A 20,337-nucleotide genomic window follows, 5' to 3' on the forward strand; every position below is an offset into this window, starting at 1 on the left:
CATACATTTGCAATTTCCCTTGGGCATAGTGCCACCTACAGTTGGCAAATGTAAACCACATTGTTTCTGAGAATTTTGCTAACTGCAAAAGAACAGCTACTTTGGCACCATCCAAACTTTCCTTTATATATTAGATTACTAATAAGAATCATATAAACAGAATTTCAAGTAATATAACAAACTGATCCTTACTGAAGGTGTAGGTATTAAAAGTCTGACTTTTCATAGATAGGGTGTTTTCTTAAATTAGGAATAAGAGAACACCTTGACTATATTCTTACCTTTGTTTTTCATAATCTATTCCTTTTCAAGGGCAAGGCTACCCTGGCATTCTTCTAAAACATACTCTGGCTAAAGCAGTAACTTTTGCCTACTTTAGCTCTTTATAATGAGCCTTCAAATGTTCAAATCTCTCCAATTAAAAAACTCAAAACAATCTCGCCCACTCCTCCAAAAAAATCTATTTTCCTGTTAAAGCCACAAATATCTTCCCATCCTCTTTACCAACAAAGTTCTTCAAAGAATGGTTTACACTCAAATTCACTACACTCAAATTCCATTACTTCTGAATTTACAACAATCTGGTTTCCACCCCATCACAATGGGTACTAAAAAAGCCTCTGCAAAAGTAAAAATTCTCACATTCCCAATGTAATGCCCTCTCTCCATTCCTCATCCTACTTAAATGCTCTGCAGTATGTGATACTCTTGATTTCCTTCCAAAAAAAAATCTATCTTCATGGGCTTCTATTACACTATTTTCCCTTTTTCTCTACCTTTGATTACCTCTTCTTTTAACTATTTTTTTCTACTTTTACTGAGGAGGTTTTGTTTCTTAGAATTTTGTCCTTGAGCTTTTCTCTTCCTGCTCTGCAGATTTTCCTGGGTGTTTTCGTTTATTCTTACGGCTTCAAGTAGCTTCTACATACTGCTAATTCCTAATTTGTAACTCCTGTTACACGCTGGTAGTTCTAGAAACTTATTTCTAGCTTTATATTTCCACTTAGATATTCTGTAACATCTCAAACATGTGCAAAATGAGTTGTCTCCTGTTTTCAATCCAACTATTAGATAATCTCCCAGTGGCTCATTCATTTTAACAAAGTCTATCAATTCTGCCACAAAAATGCCTTATACATCCACATCCTTTCTATAGTTGCTGTGTTACTTTTGGTCCTAATAATTCATTTCCTAGACTATAGCATTCAGTGTCCTTACTTGATCCTAACTACATCAGAGTATCATCTTAATCCATCCTCTATATAGTAAGCAGCAATTTTTTCCCTATTATAAAACCTAGGGCCAGGTGTGGTGGCTCATGCCTGTAATCCTAGAACCTCGGGAGGCCAAGGTAGGTGGATCACTTGAGGCCAGGAGTTCAAGACCAGCCTGGCCAACATGGCGAAACCTTATCTCTACAAAAAATACAAAAATTAGCCGTATATGGTGGTGCATGCCTGTAATCCCAAATACTTGGGTGGCTGAGACATGAGAATCGCTTGAACCCAGGAGGCAGGGGTTGCAGGGAGCAGACGTTGTGCTACTACACTCCAGCCTGCGCAACAGGGCGAGACTCTGTGTCAAAAAATAAATAAAATAAAATTGAATAAAATCTGATTATGCTTCCTATATGAAGCTCCTTGTTGTACACAAATAAAAGTATACAAATTTGTATACAATTTGTTGTATACAAATTAATAGCACTGGTATATTCTAGGTAACTCATGACCTATAGCTATCATTCCGTTATTCTCCAAGAATCTTGAAAATGTATTTCCAAAAAAGAGTAGACATAAATATTTCATACTTGGGATATTTGTTTATTCTTCTTCCTGGAATGCCCTCCGGTGTGGCCTTAGATATTTTCTCCATTGATCTCCATTCCCTTCCCCACAATGAAGAGATATAACTTTAGGTAAAGACAAAATGGAATATTCAAACACAGAATAGGGAGGCTGAGGCAAGCGGATCATCTGAGGTCAAGAGATAGAGACCAGCCTAACCAACGCGGTGAAACCCTGTCTCTACTAAAAAGAAAAAAAATTAGCTGGGTGTGGTGCTACATGCCTGTAATCACAGCTCCTCTGGAGGCTGAGATAGGAGAATTGCTTGAACCTGGGAGACAGAGGTTGCAGTGAGCCAAGATCGCACCACTGCACCCACCCTGGGTAACAAGAATGAAACTCCGTCTCAAAAAAAAAAAAAAAAAAAAAAAAACTACAAAAATATTAGCTGGGCATGGTGGCGCACGCCTGTAATCCCAGCTACTCAGGAGGCTGAGGCAGGAGAGTTGCTTGAACCCGGGAGGCAGAGGTTGCAGTAAGCCAAGATTGTGCCACTGCACTCCCACCTGCAAGACAGAGCGAGACTCCATCTCAAAAAATAAATTTAAAAAAACCACACACACACACACACACACACACACACACACACACACACACACACACACACAAAATAATAGGGAGCTTTTAAACTGAAAGCTGCAAAGAAGGATCAAAACGTCTCCCTCTTCCTCCTAATCTGTGTTGCAGTAAAACAGCTTGGAAATTTATTCTGCTAGGGAGATACTTCCGCTCTTGGGTGGCCAAGTGGAAACCAGAGCACATTCTAGAGGGAAGAAGAATGGACAAGGAATATTCATATCTGCCTTTAACTTAGGCCTAAATACATTAGTGTCTCAAGGTTTAGTTATGCTCTAGGCTAAACTCATATCAGAAGTACCCTTCGTGCCACACATCCCCTTCGACCCACCAGGAGAACCAAGTTGAGATGCAAAACTTTCCCTTCTGATAAGATATTAAGTCAAACAAATCTAAAAATATAAAAATTTAACCAGTTTTAGATGAATAGGAACTACCCTTAGGCAAGAATTTCTAGCCCAAGTTTCCTTAAGTGTAAACTATTTTATATACCTATAACTTCATTTCTTTACCTATAGAATCTCTAAGTAAGTTATCTTTCCCTTATTCTTTCCTACTTTTCTAATCCAGATAGGTGTCATGGAAGTTAAAGCAGCATTTCCCAGATCTGCTCAGAACTTGGTAGTATGGGCTCCGGCAGTAACAGGCGTGTGTGTGTGTGTGTGTGTGTGTGTGTGTGTGTGTAAAATGTATGTATATTATACACATAAATGTGTATATTTTATATATATATTTATATATGTAGTGCGTGTGTGTATATATATATCATACCAATGTATATAATTTACATGAAAGTAAATTGGGTGTGAACTGTATACATAATTTTCTTTCTTTTAAATGTAATGAATGCCTACAGGTATAAAGCAGATAATTTCTAATGATGTGCTTCAGTGATTATTCGTAACCTGGAATTTACTAGTTATGATTGTTGGTATTTCCCAGATATTTAACACTTAAGATGACCATAGCATTTTCATATACGTATAGTTTTAGAAGTCAGTTTCTCAATAACAGTTGTTTACTTGTTAATTTCTTACCTGAGGGAGGCAGAATTTGTAAAGGTGAAATGTTTTTCACGGTCTGTAAATGTTCTAATTCTTGATAATTAAATGCTAATTGGTGGTGATTTGGTGGCATTACATGTGAAGGTGTGGTCTGATGAACAAGGGTAGTATTGGCAGAGGTTTTGTCTTGCACAGAACATTCTATCTGTTAAAACAAAATCAAAGTTATCACTTAGTTTTATCCATACAAGAAATATACCAAAGAGAACAGAAATACAAGAGGCAAGAATATAATTTAACGCTATCTTTTTAAAATACCTTATTATTTAAGTCACACAAATCTATAATGTATAGTTATCCCTATCTTGAAAATGAGGAAACTGGGGTTTAAAAGGATTAAATAACTTGGTCATTATATGGCTTACAAGAGGTAGAGTAAGTCAAAGCCTATGATCTTAGTTATGAGTATACATGTATATTATTAAACAATGCTATTCATTTTTTAAAGCTTTCCTGTAATTACTAAAAAACAAAACAAAACAAACCCCTGAGTTTTCATAGCAAATCTAGAGACCAATTCACTTACTTTAGCCATTTTTCCTTACTGTATTACAGACATAAGGGGAGAAATTTAAAATTACATTATGGTCAACCCACAAGACTATCAATAAATTCTAATTCAATATTCAGGTAACTATCAAGTAAAAGCTATAGTGTAATAATAGCTAACATTTATTTAATGTTTACTCTATGTGAGGTACCAGGGTAAGTCCTTTATATGGTTTTTCTTTAATTCTCACAATAATCCTATGAGTTAGGTATAATTTTTATCTCTATTTACATTTTCTAGAAATAATAGAAGCAGCTTACCTAAAATCTCACACCTATTCTGCGGCAAGCGAAGTTACAGTAGCAAAGCCCAGTAACCTTATCTAACCAGTAGTAGATGGCACAGAGATAAATAAGACAGTCTTTCTCCTTTGTCTAACAAGGCATTGGGGTGAGTGAGTAGGTAGGCAAGTATACAAGTAACACCTATGCGAACATGAATAAAACAAATGCCATAGGAATGTTTATCACAACAATATAGACCCAGGCCAAAGCTTAAAGCCTAATGCTCAGGTTTAAATCAGCCGAAGAAAAAAATCACTTTCAGAACTACACAAATATACACATTCATACATGAACCTATGGATTAATATATACTATCTTTTACCATAAATAGACATTTTTTTTCTCAGTGAGTGCAAAAATTTTTACCAAAAATAGACCATTAAAAAGGTGGCATTCGCCAGGCGCGGTGGCTCACGCCTGTAATCCCAGCACTTTGGGAGGCCAAGGCGGGCGGATCATGAGGTCAGGATATCAAGACCATCCTGGCTAAATGGTGAAATCCCGTCTCCACTAAAAATACAAAAAATTAGCCGGGCGTTGTGGCGGGTGCCTGTAGTCCCGGCTACTCAGGAGGCTGAGGTGGGAGAATGGCGTGAACCCGGGAAGTGGAGCTTGCAGTGAGCCAAGATCGTGCCACTGCACTCCAGCCTGGGTGACAGAGCAAGACTCTGTCTCAAAAAAATAGAAAAAAAAAAAGTGGCATTCTACATGCTACATATTGAGATAAAAATGCTTCCAAAGTTCCTTCATAACTTGACATAATTTTTTTATTCCACTAATATACCTTTGGCAAGATAGATCATCTATAACTTCTTCCTATTCAAAAGGAATGGGAAGGCCAGGCATGGTGGCTGAAGTCTGTAATCCCAGCACTTTGGGAGGCCGAGGTGAGTGGGTCACCTGAAGTCTGGAGTTTGAAACCAGCTTGGCCAACATGACGAAACCCCGTTTCTACTAAAAATACAAAAATTAGCCAGGCGTGTTGGTGTGTGCCTGTGGTCTCAGCTACTCCGGAGACTGAGGCATGAAAATTGCTTGAACCCGAAAGGCGGAGATTGCAGTGAGCCAAGATCATGCCACTGCACTGCAGCCTGGGTGATGGAGACTCTGTCTCAACAACAAGAACAAACAAACAAATAAGTGTGTGTGTGTGTGTGTATATATTTTCTCTTATGTGTCCAAAGCCCCGTTATATACTACAAGTCATCTAATAAATATCCTTAGCCTTCCATATTTCTCTGAACATGCTTGCTGTGTTTTTTCATTTTTTTTTTTTTTGCCTCTCTTCATGCTATTACTTATTTTAAAAAATAAGCCTCTAATCTGTATGTAAACCATTTCTTTCCATGTTCTTCAAAACACATTTTAAGCATTACCTGTGTGATGCCTATTCTTCCTTCAGGCAGTATACATTCATTCTTCATTTTCTAAAAATAATTATATAGATTACGGCATTAATCATATTATCTCTTAACCATGTGATTATATTCCTTTTTCACAAATTACAACTCTTTTAAGACAATATTATTTGTTATTGTGTTTCCCTAACCTAGTTAGATGTCGTTACATAAATAATTCTATGTTTGGAAGGGGTACAAAGGGAAAAAAATGTACATGAGGATGACAACTTGAGCTAGTAAAAAAATCACTTCTGTTCTTTTCAAAGCACATCAACTACTAGTCAAACATAGATGTGTCAAAATGGATAACTGGCAATTATAAGCTTTATCTGTAGAACCTTAATTACCATTCTCCTACCATCTTTTGAGAAATTTCACTTCATTATACGCACAGTTCTGTACACTCATTCAGGATGCCAAGGCCATCCCTCTGTATTCAGACTGTCAGGGATAAGCTGAAGCTTCTAGAATTTGTTCTACTTATCCATTTGGCTTATATAACAGTTATATCTTATTGAAAAATGAAGCCAAAGAGTTTCCCTATTCGGTCTTCTTCGGGAAGAAATCACTGAACATTTAGTTGATAAGCTAAAAACAGTGACAACTTTCTTCATGTAAATAAAATTGAAAACAATTTTAAAGAAAGCTACTACTATACCTATGAGTTATAACATACATACTTTTAAAATTTGGAGATACGAATAAAGAATTAACTTACTTTTACATTCTCTTTAGAAGGAGAATCATTTGGTTTTACTTCTGTAAACTTAGGGAACATTTCTGCAAATGTATACACATAAATATTTTAATATTTATTAGCTTAAAAAATAACAAGCTATAATTTTTCAACATTAGAAACACAGTGAGGGCCGGGTGCGGTGGCTCACGCCTGTAATCCCAACACTTTGGGAGGCCAAGGTGGGTGGATCACAAGGTCAGGAGATGGAGACCATCCTGGCTAACACGGTGAAACCCCATCTCTACTAAAAATATAAAAAATTAGCTGGGCATGGTGGCAGGTGCCTGTAGTCCCAGCTACTCGGGAGGCTGAGGCAGGAGAATCGCTTGAACCTGGGAAGCAGAGGTTGCAGTGAGCGGAGATCACGCCACCCCACTCCAGGCTGGGCGAGAGAGCAAGACTCCGTCTCAGAAAAAGAAAGAAATACAGTGGTGATTTCAAGAAAATGCCTTTATTACCAACCTCTCATATGAAGACATCCTTATAGTCACAGGTTTTCACCCTCTTTGAATCAGCTAAAATTTCTAAAGGGATACCTGCTTTTAAGATATTTTATTTTCCGGCCGGGCGCGGTGGCTCACGCCTGTAATCCCAGCACTTTGGGAGGCCGAGACGGGCGGATCACGAGGTCAGGAGATCGAGACCGTCCTGGCTAACACGGTGAAACCCCGTCTCTACTAAAAAATACAAAAAACTAGCCGGGCGAGGTGGCGGGCGCCTGTAGTCCCAGCTACTCGGGAGGCTGAGGCAGGAGAATGGCGTGAACCCGGGAGGCGGAGCTTGCAGTGAGCTGAGATCTGGCCACCGCACTCCAGCCTGGGTGACAGAGCGAGACTCCGTCTCAAAAAAAAAAAAAAAAAGATATTTTATTTTCCTATAGTGGAATAAATTTCAGTTTACATTATGTTCAGGCAAAAAAGCACAGTATGTTACTTAACAGTAAAGAGCTTGAATAACTGACAGTTTAAAAAGGAATTTGTTGCAACAGAGATAAGGTTTCAAATAAGCAGCATCCATTATGCTAAAATCATCTTTTATCAAATAGCCATAAATATAGCCCTAAGAGGCTTAATTTTTAAAAAATCAAGAATTTACTGTAAGAGAAGGGGATGTCATTTATCTGAGAGGATACAGTCTTTTATTAAAAGTAATGCTATTTTAGGTCTGTGGAAAGGTCTGCTGTGCTTGCTAAACTCTGTAATAAAGATTCTATCTGATTACTTCTAAGCTATTTGGCAGCCTCAGCTATACAGCAAGAAATGGGTTTTATATTATCTCCTCTGCCTTTAGAAATACTGTACAGCTGACACTGGCAGTAGAAGCAGACATAAAAAGAGATCTCTCCAACAGGGTGCTAGTGGGTTTCTCTTTCTTTATCCTACAATTGTTTCTGATGCTATCCTCCCCAGTCATAATCCTGGGTCAGTATGGTAAAGCACCAAACTGGTAGTAACTGCCTTGATCAGTCTCTCCAAGCCAGCTTTCATGACCACCTGAGTGTTATTTGTTTCATGCTCCAGGACACCAAGGCTGGTCAACACCAAACATTATTCAAACTTAAAACATTCTAATTTTAATAATTACCTTCTGCCTTCTGAAAAGCCATCAGTTTCCACTGGATGTGTTACTGTTCTTTCCTCTCCTAAAATGTTTGATGCTGGACATTGTTAAAATTGCTGAATGCCACTCAATGACATCCTTTAAATAATTCAAGTATTTAAAATGACATGAATCATCTTAATGTCACTCAGCTAAGTATTATTTAAGTGTTGCAGGCTAGGTGTAGGGGTAAGAGAAGGAGACAGACTGAGAAGATTGAGAATATATATCCAGATAGCTTTCGCATTTAAAGGACAAATTAGGCAGGGCGTGGTGGCTCATGCCTGTAATCCCAGCACTTAGGGAGGCCGAGGCAGTTAGATCACTTGAGGAGTTCAAGACCAGCCTGGCCAACATGCTGAAACCCCATCACTAGTAAAATACAAAAATTAGCCAGGTGTGGTGGCGTGTGCCTGTAGTCCCAGCTATTTGGGAGGCTGAGGCAGAAGAATCGCTTGAACCCAAAAGGCAGTTGCAGTGAGCCGAGATTGCATCACTGCACTCTAGCCTGGGTGACAGAGCCAGACCCTGTCTAAAAGTAATCATAATCATAAAAGAGAAATTATGGTTTCAGCTTTGAACAAAAACACAAAACCAAAAAGACTTCACTAATATGATCATATATGTATATCTATACATCTAAATTATTCAAATATGCACCTAAAATGACATCATCCTACAATATAAACTCTTAAGTATAGTACAAATATGACATACCAGATTGGTGTTCTACTAAAAAAAAGAAATTCAAGGGCATCACCTTAGTTTTCTAGTATATAAAACTAAGCTCAAAATTATTATAAAACTTAGCACCTCAAGGTCGGCGCAGTGGCTCACGCCTGTAATCCCAGCACTATGGGAGGCCGAGGTAGGTGGATCACTTGAGGTCAGGAGTTCGAAATCCCAAAACCTTAGCACCTCAAAATCTAAAGATATTAGCAAAAGGCATCAAGGAATTTTAGTTAAAAAAATAAAAACACCTACTATATATGGCTTATAAAAGTCTCAGCATTTTGCTTCTCATTCTAATTGTACATAATTGACTTTTTAAGAGCATAATAAACTAAAACTATACATATATGATATTCATGAGTTCCTGGCCTTTGAAATTAAAAGACAAACATACATATTTTCACTACCAAACTTACAACCCTATTTCAATTAGTGAAGAAGCTCTATCAGTGCTAGCAAACATCAATTAAAATTGATAATAAGGCCAGGCGTGGTAGCTCACACCTGTAATCCCAGCACTTTGGGAAGCCAAGGCAGGCTGATTACCTGGAGTTTGAGGCCAGGTCTGGAGTTTGAGACCAGCCTGGCCAACCTGGTGAAACCCCCTCTCTACCAAAAATATAAAAATTAGCTGGGCGTGGTGGTGCAAACCTGTAATCCCAGCTACTCGGGAAGCTGAGGCACAAGAATCGCTTGAAGCTAGGAGGCAGAGGTTTCAGTGAACCAAGATCGTGCCACTACACTCCAGCCTGGGTGACAGAGCAAGACACCATCTCAAAAATAAAAATAAAAAATAAAATCGGTAACAATAATGACAACATATACATTGTCAACTAATTTCTCTAGGGAAGGATGACAACATGTATACACCTACCTTAAGAGGATCAAAATGGATACTATGTGTATTACTAAACAAATGCATATTGTGGCATATATCCTAATTATAAATGTTCTAATTTCACATCTGCCCCAAAAACTCAATATAAAATTTAGCTTCCAAAGTTTTCATTTTAAACTGTCAAAAAAAAAATTAACCATAGGCCGGGCACGGTGGCGCACACCTGTGATTCCAGCACTTTCAGAGGCCGAGGTGGGTGGATCACGAGATCAAGAGTTCCAGACCAGCCTGTCAACATGGTGAAACTTCATCTCTACTAAAAATACAAAAATTAGCTGGGCCTGGTGGCAGGTGCCTGTAATCCCAGCTACTTGGGAGGCTGAAGCAGAAGAATTGCTTGAGGCCGGGAGGCAGAGGTTGCAGAGTGGAGATTGCGCCATTGCACTCCAGCCTGGGCGAAAGAGCGAGACTCTGTCTCAAAACAAAAAACAAAAAACAAAAAATCAAACACAAAAAAACACAGAACTAAAAAAAATCTGCAATCATAGAGATCTGATTAAAGAGTTTACTACCTATCACCAATCAAAGCACTGAGATAGATGTTCCAGAGATACTAAATATTATTAGCAAGCCAATTTGAACTAAAAAACCTGAAAAGTTGAATAGGAACATAATACAATTTAAAAAACAAAGAAACAAAACAAAACAAAACGAAAAAAACAAGACCCGGCACAGTGGCTCACACCTGTAATCCCAGCACTTTGGGAGGCCAAGGCAGGCTGAAGTGGGTGGATCATGAGGTCAGGAGTTCGAGACCAGCCTGGCCAATATGGTGAAACCCCGTCTCTACTAAAAAATACCAAAAAAAGTTAGCTGGGGGTGGTGGCATGCACCTGTAGCTACAGCTACTCAGGACGCTGAGCCAGGAGAATTGCTTGAACCCAGGAGGTGGAGGTTGCAGTGAGCCGAGATCATGCCACTGCACTCCAGCCTAGGCAACAGAGTGAGATTCCATCTCAAAAAAAAAAAAAAAAAAAAAAAATACACACAACAGAATATGATGCCATATGTAGCAGAAATAATTACCAAAGACTTTTAAATTACAAAAAGAAATCACACTTTTGTTATAAAGGACAGATTATAGAAAAGTGATTGGTAGGCCAGGTGTGGTGGCTCATGCCTGTAATCCCAGCACTTTGGGAGGCCGAGGCAGGCAGATCGCTTAAAGCCAGGAGTTCAAGACCAGCCTGGCCAACATGGTGAAACCCAGTCTCCACTAAAAATACAAAAATTAACCAGGCTTGGTGCTGCACGTCTGTTGCCCAGCTACTTGGAAGGCTGAGGCATGAGAACTGCTTGAACCTAGGAGGCAGAGGCTGCAGTTAGCTGAGATGGAGCCACTGCCCTCCAGCCTCGGCAACAGTGAGACTCTGTCTCAAATTAAAAAAAAAAAAAAAAAAAAAAGAAATTTATAAAAGTCTAAAATAATTTAATAAACTCTAGTCATTTACCTTTAGCTTTCTAGTCTGAATGGCAAACATTATTTAGAGGCTTTCTTTGTATACTTCCTGCACTTACTAAATCATCCTCCTCTAAAAAGTTAAAATCTAGGCTTGAACAAAGTTTGTCAGTTTTCAAACCTTGCATGAAAAAAATCATATCCTTGTCATATCTATAGAAGACCTAGGTTGTAGTACTAAAATTACAAATTTATTTATTCCTGTTTGATGTCACCCATAACTAAGAAAGCTTTTTAAAAAAGAAACAAATGTTATTTAAAGAATAAATTTCTTTCTCTGAACATTACACCAAATCCAATAAAATGTAAAGAGTCCAAAGGATGAAGTGACAAATTCACTTTAAGTCTTAAACAGCTAAAGAAAAACAATGAATTGGGGCCGGGCGCGGTGGCTCAAGCCTGTAATCCCAGCACTTTGGGAGGCCGAGACGGGCGGATCACGAGGTCAGGAGATCGAGACCATCCTGGCTAACACGGTGAAACCCCGGCTCTACTAAAAAATACAAAAAACTAGCCGGGCGAGGTGGCAGGCGCCTGTAGTCCCAGCTACTCGGGAGGCTGAGGCAGGAGAATGGCGTGAACCCGGGAGGCGGAGCTTGCAGTGAACTGAGATCCGGCCACTGCACTCCAGCCTGGGTGACAGAGTGAGACTCCGTCTCAAAAAAAAAAAAGAAAAAAAAAAAGAAAAAAGAAAAACAATGAATTGATGTCATGACCATTTAGTTTGTGTTTAACTGTGCAAAAACTGAAATTAAGTACACTGAAAAAATTCTATTTCACACTAATCAAGTATCTGGGCTTATATTTAGACAGTTCCTGGAGTTATTCCCTATAAGGAAGGTTTTTATTAAAAGTACTCCTATTGATGAGCTGCTCCTTTTGATTTTTTTTTCTCAGTATCATTACTAGTCACAGGATTAAAGCTATTAGTTATATTCCTCCCTATAAATCACTCAAGGTAACCCCAAGATTGTTGAGCATTAGAAAACTCTCAATAGCTTATGCATGCATACTAACACAGCCTAGTCAACATAAGATACGTGCATTAGAATTGATTTCATTTTCAAGGCTTGGCTACATCTTTGATCTGACATTTAATGATTTTAGTTATGAAAAATCATTTTAAAAGATTTTATATTTATACTGATGTTTAATAAATGTTCTTGACTTATCTGCATATGCTGACACCAGTTAAAAAGATAAATAAAATAAAATCACATTAAAATTTGCAATGACATGCTGCTTCCAGTCCATAGAACTCTCATTTTCATTTTTCAAGGATTTGGGATTTCATTACGACTATCTTGAAACTGATTTAATATCTTGTTTAAAATGAGAATTAAGTGAATTTGGTAGATTTTTAAATAAAACTTTCCTTGTAAATCAGTGCTCCACCATGTGATCAATCCTACTTAACAAAGCAGAATTGAATGAGTGAAGGTGATCTGGTTGCAACACCTGTCACCCCATTGGTCAAAGGGTTGATTCAGCTGATCTGGATGGCCAGGAAGGTATCTCCTTCCTCCCTCACCACTCCATGTACATCCCTCCCGAAGCTGTGCACTTGGTTGAAGAGGACCTTCTCTGATAGAGGAAGACTGTTCATTGGTCAAGGGTACACGAGTAGCTGTGCTCCCCTACTAGACCCTCCAAACAAGCTCTCAAAGCAGAACTAAGTCTATATTTTCTAAAGTGCATAAACTGAAGTTTGGGAATGATGAAAGATAACCATTTAAGTAACGTGGAATAATAAATAGCTTCAATATCACTTACAACACTCAAAGATTTTTCAGATATTAAATCTTAAAACATTTGCCCCACCTAAACAGCATAATGGTATTGTAGTAAAGAGAGACCAACTCACAATACAGCATAACTATAAGAAGTCAATAATATTTAAAACTTTAGGTTGGGTGCGATGGCTTACGCCTGTAATCCCAGCACTTTGGGAGGCCAAGGCGGGCGAATCACAAGGTCAGGAGATCAAGATCATCCTGGGTAACACGGTGAAACCCCGACTCTACTAAAAAATACAAAAAATTAGCTGGGTGTGGTGGCGGGTGCCTGTAGTCCCAGCTACTCCGGAGGCTGAGACAGGTGAATGGTGTGAAGCTGGGAGGCGGAGCTTGCAGTGAGGCGGAGCTTGCAGTGAGGCGGGGCTTGCAGTGAGCCGGGGCTTGCAGTGAGCCGGGGCTTGCAGTGAGCCGGGGCTTGCAGTGAGCTGCGGCTTGCAGTGAGCCGAGTTTGGGCCACTGCACTCCTGCCTGGGCAACAAGGTGAGACTCCGTCTCAGGAAAAAAAGAAAAAAAAAAAACTTTAGAGAAAGTAATTAAAGCTCTCTGACACAAACATTATGAAAGAATGACTTGCTTTAAAAAATTGCATATAGCCAAATTGCTATAAGAAAATCCAGGAAGACAGATACTAAATGAAAACTACATTAAGAAAAAATTACTAAAGACGAGGCACAATGGCTCACGCCTGTAATCCCAGCACTTTGGGAGGCCGAGGTGGGCAGATCAGCTGAGGTCAGGAGTTTCAGACCAGCCTAGTCAACATGATGAAACATCATCTCTACTAAAAATACAAAAAATTGCCAGGCACGGGGGCTGACGCCTGTAATCCCAGCACTTTGGGAGGTCGAGGCGGGCGGATCATGAGGTCAGGAGATCAAGACTATCCTGGCTAACAGGGTGAAACCCCGTCTCTACTAAAAATACAAAAAATTAGCCAGGCATCGTGGCAGATGCCTGTAGTCCCAGCTACTCGGGAAGCTGAGGCAGGAGAAGGTGGTAAACCCGGGAGGCGGAGCTTGCAGTGAGCCGAGATCACACCACTGCACTCTAGCATGGGCAACAAAGGGAGACTCCATCTCAAAAAAAAAAAAAAAAAAAGATTTGAATTCTGAGGCTGAGTTATTCTGATAGAATGTTAGGAAAACAGAGAATATATATTGCACAATTTTAAGAACACAAGTTAGTGATAAACATTCTTTCCTCCAAGCAACATATAATAATATTGTATCAGAAACTGATAATTCATATTAAAATTAAGGTACTTTATTGAAAACTCTATATTATATTGTACTTTTTCTCTAACACTTGAAGCATTTATTATAATTAGATAATTCAAACTAACAGGTACAGTAAGAGTTTTATCCTACAAATAAAAGACAAAGTGCTCTAACTTATTAGACCACAAATGCTTTATTAGATGAAGTTACAAATGCTAATTACAACTGAAAATACTAAATGCAGCTTAAGTTTTTCCAGTATTGTTCTATGCTTAGAAGTCAAATAAGGAAATACTGTATAATCAGAGCCCTACCTTTTTAAATTTTCTAGTATGACAAATTCCAAAGAAAGTAAAAATTCTGTTTATTCTCCAAAAATGTTTATCACTATATACTTTAGAAATGTAAAAGCAAAACACAGCAATCAGCACCATATAAATGCAAACTAAACAGAACTAAGAGTTAAATAGAATGTATTGCAATTCAGCAGACCGTACTACCACACTGAAAAAAGAGGGATGCTTTTAATAATGCTAAGAATTCCTGATGTCACAATATTCTGTGTGAGATATTTCTTTAAAAAGAGAACTGAATTTCACAAGAAATACTTCATTTAAAATAAAGCAAAATTTAGGGACAAGTGTCCTATATTCTGAATTTGCCTTTTGGTCAATAAAGATGGACCACTGCCAAGTCAGTATTCTTGGGGTAGTGATTACTTATCAACTATGTAATCATTAATAGAAAAGCACAAAGAAAACATAAGTGACCTAAGCTTGACACAACTGCTAAACTATACAATAGGTCACTTGAGCATAGCTGAGAATCTGAATTTAAAGTACATTTTTCTATAGATGGAAGAAAATATTCTACAGTGAAGAAACCAAAGAAGTAGAAAAATAATCTGATTTCTAGCTTCTGGGATGACTGGTTTCTTAACTCAAAATGATTATTCAATTCAGAACATAGTATCACCACATGGCAACCCTTGCAACATGAGAGTGATTTGATAGATCATGGAGAGTAAAGCGAAAGGTGCTCTCAATCTTTTATTTTATAAAACAAGATTATTTTATTATCTGATATATTTTGATATTAAGATTTGAAATTATTGAGACTATCCCTCCTTGAGTAAACTTTTTCAACATTACAAACCTACACGTCATATACATGTAATATGAAGTTTCGTCTTATACAGTATCTCTTTTAGGGAAAATACTAAGATTGTCAACATGCAATTAAATAATTAGCATGATATACAAACCATGGATTCTGGGTAAGTAACAAATATTTCTTCAAAATATAAATCAATATTACAGGAAAAAAAATGCTCCCACCAACAGAGGTACATTTAAGGGGACAGCTAACCTGATTCAGAACCACTGCTGTCTGAAGAGCTTAAGTCACTGCTGCTACTTTCAGACTCTGATGAGCTGCTGCTGCTGCTGCTGCTCTCACTCAGTCGGGAAACACTTCCAACAGCTTTGGATGGTTGCGTTTTCTCAGCTACAAAACAGAGAAACATTAAAATGCCAGAAGAATTAAACAGTTGCAGGAACATTTAAAAACTGCCACCTAGGCTGGGCATGCTCACTCATGCCTGTAATCCCAGCACTTTGAGAGGCCAAGGTGGGAGAATCACATGAGGCCAGGAGTTCACAACCAGCCTGGGCAATGTCACAAGACCCTGTCTCTACAAAAATAAGTAAATAAGGCCGGGCGCGGTGGCTCAAGCCTGTAATCCCAGCACTTTGGGAGGCCGAGACGGGCGGATCATGAGGTCAGGAGTTCGAGACCATCCTGGCTAACACGGTGAAACCCCGTCTCTACTAAAAAATACAAAAAACTAGCTGGGCGAGGTGGTGGGCGCCTGTAGTCCCGGCTACTCGGGAGGCTGAGGCAGGAGAATGGCGTAAAAACCCGGGAGGCAGAGCTTGCAGTGAGCTGAGATCCGGCCACTGCACTCCAGCCTGGGCGACACAGCGAGACTCCGTCTCAAAAAAAAAAAAAAAAAAAAAAAAAAAAAAAAAAAAAAGTAAATAAATATAAAAACTGCCACCTACATTTTGTTTGACGTTTTCTAGAATTTAACTGATTATTAACATCCAGTAACCGCTTTTCCAACTCCTGTTTTTTCTGTGAGTGAAGTTCTTCTTTGGACATCATTATTTTCTTAGCTGTGTTAGGAGGGAAGAAAGTGAGTATAACCAAAAACCAAACCAAATACAAAACTGATTTCTATTAATATGCAGAAATACATACCAGGAGGTTTTAATGGTCTCTTTCTTAGACACGCGGAAACATATTTTTCTAATTCTCTTAGTGTTGATGCTTTCAGTGTTTCAAAGTCTATCTCTATCTCATCAGGATTGGAATTGCTCAGAGAAGGCTCTCTTGACTGTATTATATGAACTACTCGCCCGAGTTTATCTCCAGGGAGTTTGTTTATATTCAAACTTAACTGCCTTTTCTCATCATAGTTCATAGGTTTAGCATTATCTTCATCTTCAGATTTTTGACCAATGTACTGTTGTTTCCTTTTCTTTGGCTGACTGTAACAAAAACTAAATTTAGTCCAACTTATCGTTATTGTCTTAATAAGCTATCATAATAAAAGATACTTACTTTCTCTTGGACTTTTCCTTTAGTCTCATTTGCTCACACATTTTTCTTGGATTTTCATTGCTGTTATTAACCTTTTCTTTTTTCTTTTCCTTTTTAGACTTCTCTTTCTTTTTATTTAGCTTACGGAAAGGTACTTGGGACAAAACCTGGAGCTGCTGATGTACAGCTTTAAGCTGATAAAATAAAAAAAATCTGTAAACATTCATGTCTCTAAATAATTAAAGAAACTAGAAAAAAATGAAGGCACTCCAAAGTCAAGAGTGTCTTTTGTGAAATTCATTTCTTATTACATTTCCTTCAAGTTTTTATTTAATTTCACAAATGCACTGAATTTTTAAAGGGCATGTTTTAAATTACAAAAACTATCATGTGCTCAACTCATAAACTTAAATATTCATCTACAAACAGATCAAGAATAAATAACATTTCCAGGTGGTCTTTTTTGTTTTTTTGAGCCAGGGTCTTGCTCTGTCAGGTGGGAGTGCAGTGTTGTGATCCTGGCTCACTGCAACCTCAACCTCCTAGGCTCAAGTGATCCTCCTGCCACATTTTTTTGATTTTTTTGTAGAGACGTGGTCTCACTATGTTGCCCAAGCTTGAACTCCTGGGCCCAAGCAATCCTCCCACCTTGGCCTCCCAAAGTATTGGGGTTACAGGCGTGAGCCACAGTGTCCGGCTGGTTTTTAATCATTGATTTTTGAGACTTGAGCTCCAGAACAGTTTAACATGTTATCATAAAAAGTAGTTAATGTTAAATAAGACCTCATCCATAAAATCTCTCTGATTATTTCATAAATCATTTCAATGAGAATCAACCACTCATGATTAGGGATGACATAATTTTTTTAAATAACAGATTTTTATAATAAATATTTGATTAGGAAAGACTATTAAACATTACAAATTTGCCAATAAGTAAATAAAGCCACAGTTATGAAATGATTTAATTATAACAGCTTTAAATCTGCAGAAAAAATTTCCTGATAGATTAGTGCTCATAGACTATCAAAATTTGTATCAATACAATCAACTACCTGCTCCTGAAGCTTTGCAAGACGCTGAACTCGTTCATCTTCAGAATCACCAGAAGAGTTTCCTTCAGAGGAGGCTTCATTAGTGTTCTCTCTACCAGTGGTTTCTGTGATATCTGTTTTGATGTAACATAAAGGCATACTCTCAACAGGTTCAACTGGGATCTTTGAAAAATGCGTTTCGAAAACATCCTATAATGAAAAATTAGTTTGTTATGGTTTTCTGCATTTTTAATTTAATCCAGCAATTATAGCTTTTAATAAAAGGTACATTTCAGTGTCATATTTTGACCAGAATTCTTTTTGCCTTTAAGATATATCAGAAGAAACATATTAAGATTTATGCAGGCCAGGCGCCGTGGCTCATGCCTGTAATCCTAGCACTTTGGGAGGCCGAGGTGGGTGGATCACCTCAGATGGGGAAATCAAGATCAGCCTGACCAACATGGAGAAACCCCATCTCTACTAAAAATACAAAATTAGTCGGGTGTGGTGGCACATGCCTGTAAATCCCAGCTACTTGGGAGGCTGAGGCAAGAGAACCACTTGAACCTGGGACGCGGAGGTTGCAGTGAACCAAGATTGTGCCACTACACTCCAGCCTGGACAACGAGAATGAAACTCCATGTCAAAAAAAAAGACTCATGCTTCTCTGCCTGCCAAACTTAGCAACTTTTCTCCATTTTTTTCAGGCAAGATAGACCTCTCAAGTAATACACGGGATCTTCTTTCAAGGGCCCTATAGTTGGTAGATCATTCTATTACCTCCAAATGGTTCATTTAGACTGTCCCCTCAGTGGGACATGGGCTCTAGTCAACCATATATATATCTACATCCCCTCTTCACTAATATTTCCCCAGTTTCCTTTGTATGCAGGACAGCTTCATTAAAATATTCACTACTAAAGGATGCAAGAACTCAAACAAACAAAAAAACACACAACCCTCTCAGTTTTAAAAGTATAATTCATAAACTATTTTGTTGGTACAAAAGCAATTGTGGTTTTTGCCATTTAATACTTAAGAGATGTGGGTGTTATTATTCTTTATCTCTTAAGTTATGGTTCTAAAAGATGTTTAAACTATGTTCAGAGGAAAAACACTTTCAGAGCACAAGTAATGGCTCACCTGAAGCATTCTTGCCATTGTCACAACTTCGTGATCTGGAGGATTGTACTTGTAGCAATTCATGAACATTAATCTAACATCTGCCGCAAATTTGTATGCATCCTTATATTCTTGGTTATCCATTTTCTCCTAAATTAAAGAAAAACTACAGGATTCACAAACAAATAGTTCAATTCAATAATTATTTGAGCACCGATATTAAATGTTCATATTACAAAATAATTCATATATACAGAAAACAGTTGCCCACCATCCAGATTTGACAAATGTTAAAATTTTGCAACATTTGTTTCATATTTTTTAGACTTTGAAAAAAAATCCAGTGAATTTTGATAAGTAGAGATAAGGAAGGAGGACATTCCAGGTAAAGAGAACTGGAACAAAATCACAAAAGTAGAGTGTTTTCATATAATCTTTTTTTTTTGAGACAGAATTTCCCTCTGTCACCGGCTCACTGCAACCCTTCCTCCTCCTGCATTCAAGTGATTCTCGTGACTCAGCCTCTGGAGTAGCTGGGACCATAGGCAGGCACCACCATTCCCAGCTTTTTTTTTTTTTTTGTATTTTTATTAGAGACGAGGTTTTGCCATGGCCAGGCTGGTCTCGAACTCCTGGCCTCAAGTGATTTGCCCGCCTTGGCCTCCTAAAGTGCCAGGATTACAGGCATGAGCCACTGTGCGTGGTCTAGAACCATGGACATGTTCAAGTGGAAGAAAACAAAAAGATATATTTTTAAAATTTCCAGTGACTCACTCCAGGTAGTATGACAATGATGATCTTAATTTCCTTCATCTTTTTCTAGATTTTAAGATTTCTTTGCAATGATGAATTACTTTTATAATCAAGAAAAAGAAGTTCTTCCTATTAAGGCAACATTTACCTTAATAGTTCCAAGATCCATTGGATTTTTGACAATGTCATAGTAGTTATGGAGTCCCAAAGCATTAACGTCAACAGGATTATAAAAGGGCCATGCATATGAAAAATGTTTCTTTGCAAGCATTTCTTTAAGAATCTCACTACAGTGCCTTAATTGTTCAGTTACTTTAACACTCTTCACAACATTATATTGTTGCTGAGAATCTGGCAAAACATTCTTTGGCATATTTTCTTTTATAGGTGGCAATGTCACTGATTTTTCTGTGAATGTTGGAGAAAATTCACTACTTGCTTTAACTACTGAAGTTGCAGGAGTTGTTGTATCTGCTTTCCTCTTCACACCCTTTGTAACCTAAAACAGAACAATTCAACAACAAAAAAATATATTTAAAGTGATATTCAGAGCAATAGTTCCTTATCACTTAAAAGAAAAAAGGGAAAGATTATTGGCACCAAATCTTTATATAGATAATTTACAAATATTGTTGTCAATCCATGTATTAACTATTGCTAAAG

At 38.0% G+C, this 20,337-nt stretch overlaps 1 protein-coding gene across 1 annotated transcript in view; it reads right to left on the bottom strand.

The window, feature by feature from the left end:
• The window catches only part of BRDT (bromodomain testis associated), a 51,521-nt gene that overhangs the window by 19,731 nt on the left and 11,453 nt on the right, over positions 1–20,337 (bottom strand). Inside the window, exons 5-14 of the mRNA XM_065518740.2 lie at positions 19,823–20,173; positions 18,943–19,071; positions 17,818–18,006; positions 16,784–16,956; positions 16,421–16,710; positions 16,222–16,335; positions 15,527–15,664; positions 6,437–6,498; positions 5,695–5,745; positions 3,458–3,629 (exon numbers count right to left, since the gene is read on the bottom strand). Coding sequence (XP_065374812.1) covers positions 3,458–3,629; positions 5,695–5,745; positions 6,437–6,498; positions 15,527–15,664; positions 16,222–16,335; positions 16,421–16,710; positions 16,784–16,956; positions 17,818–18,006; positions 18,943–19,071; positions 19,823–20,173 — 1,669 coding nt within the window. The remainder of the gene's footprint in view (positions 1–3,457; positions 3,630–5,694; positions 5,746–6,436; positions 6,499–15,526; positions 15,665–16,221; positions 16,336–16,420; positions 16,711–16,783; positions 16,957–17,817; positions 18,007–18,942; positions 19,072–19,822; positions 20,174–20,337) is intronic.

Source organism: Macaca fascicularis, chromosome 1 (assembly GCF_037993035.2).
Source record: "Macaca fascicularis isolate 582-1 chromosome 1, T2T-MFA8v1.1".
NCBI classification, from domain to species: domain Eukaryota; kingdom Metazoa; phylum Chordata; class Mammalia; order Primates; family Cercopithecidae; genus Macaca; species Macaca fascicularis.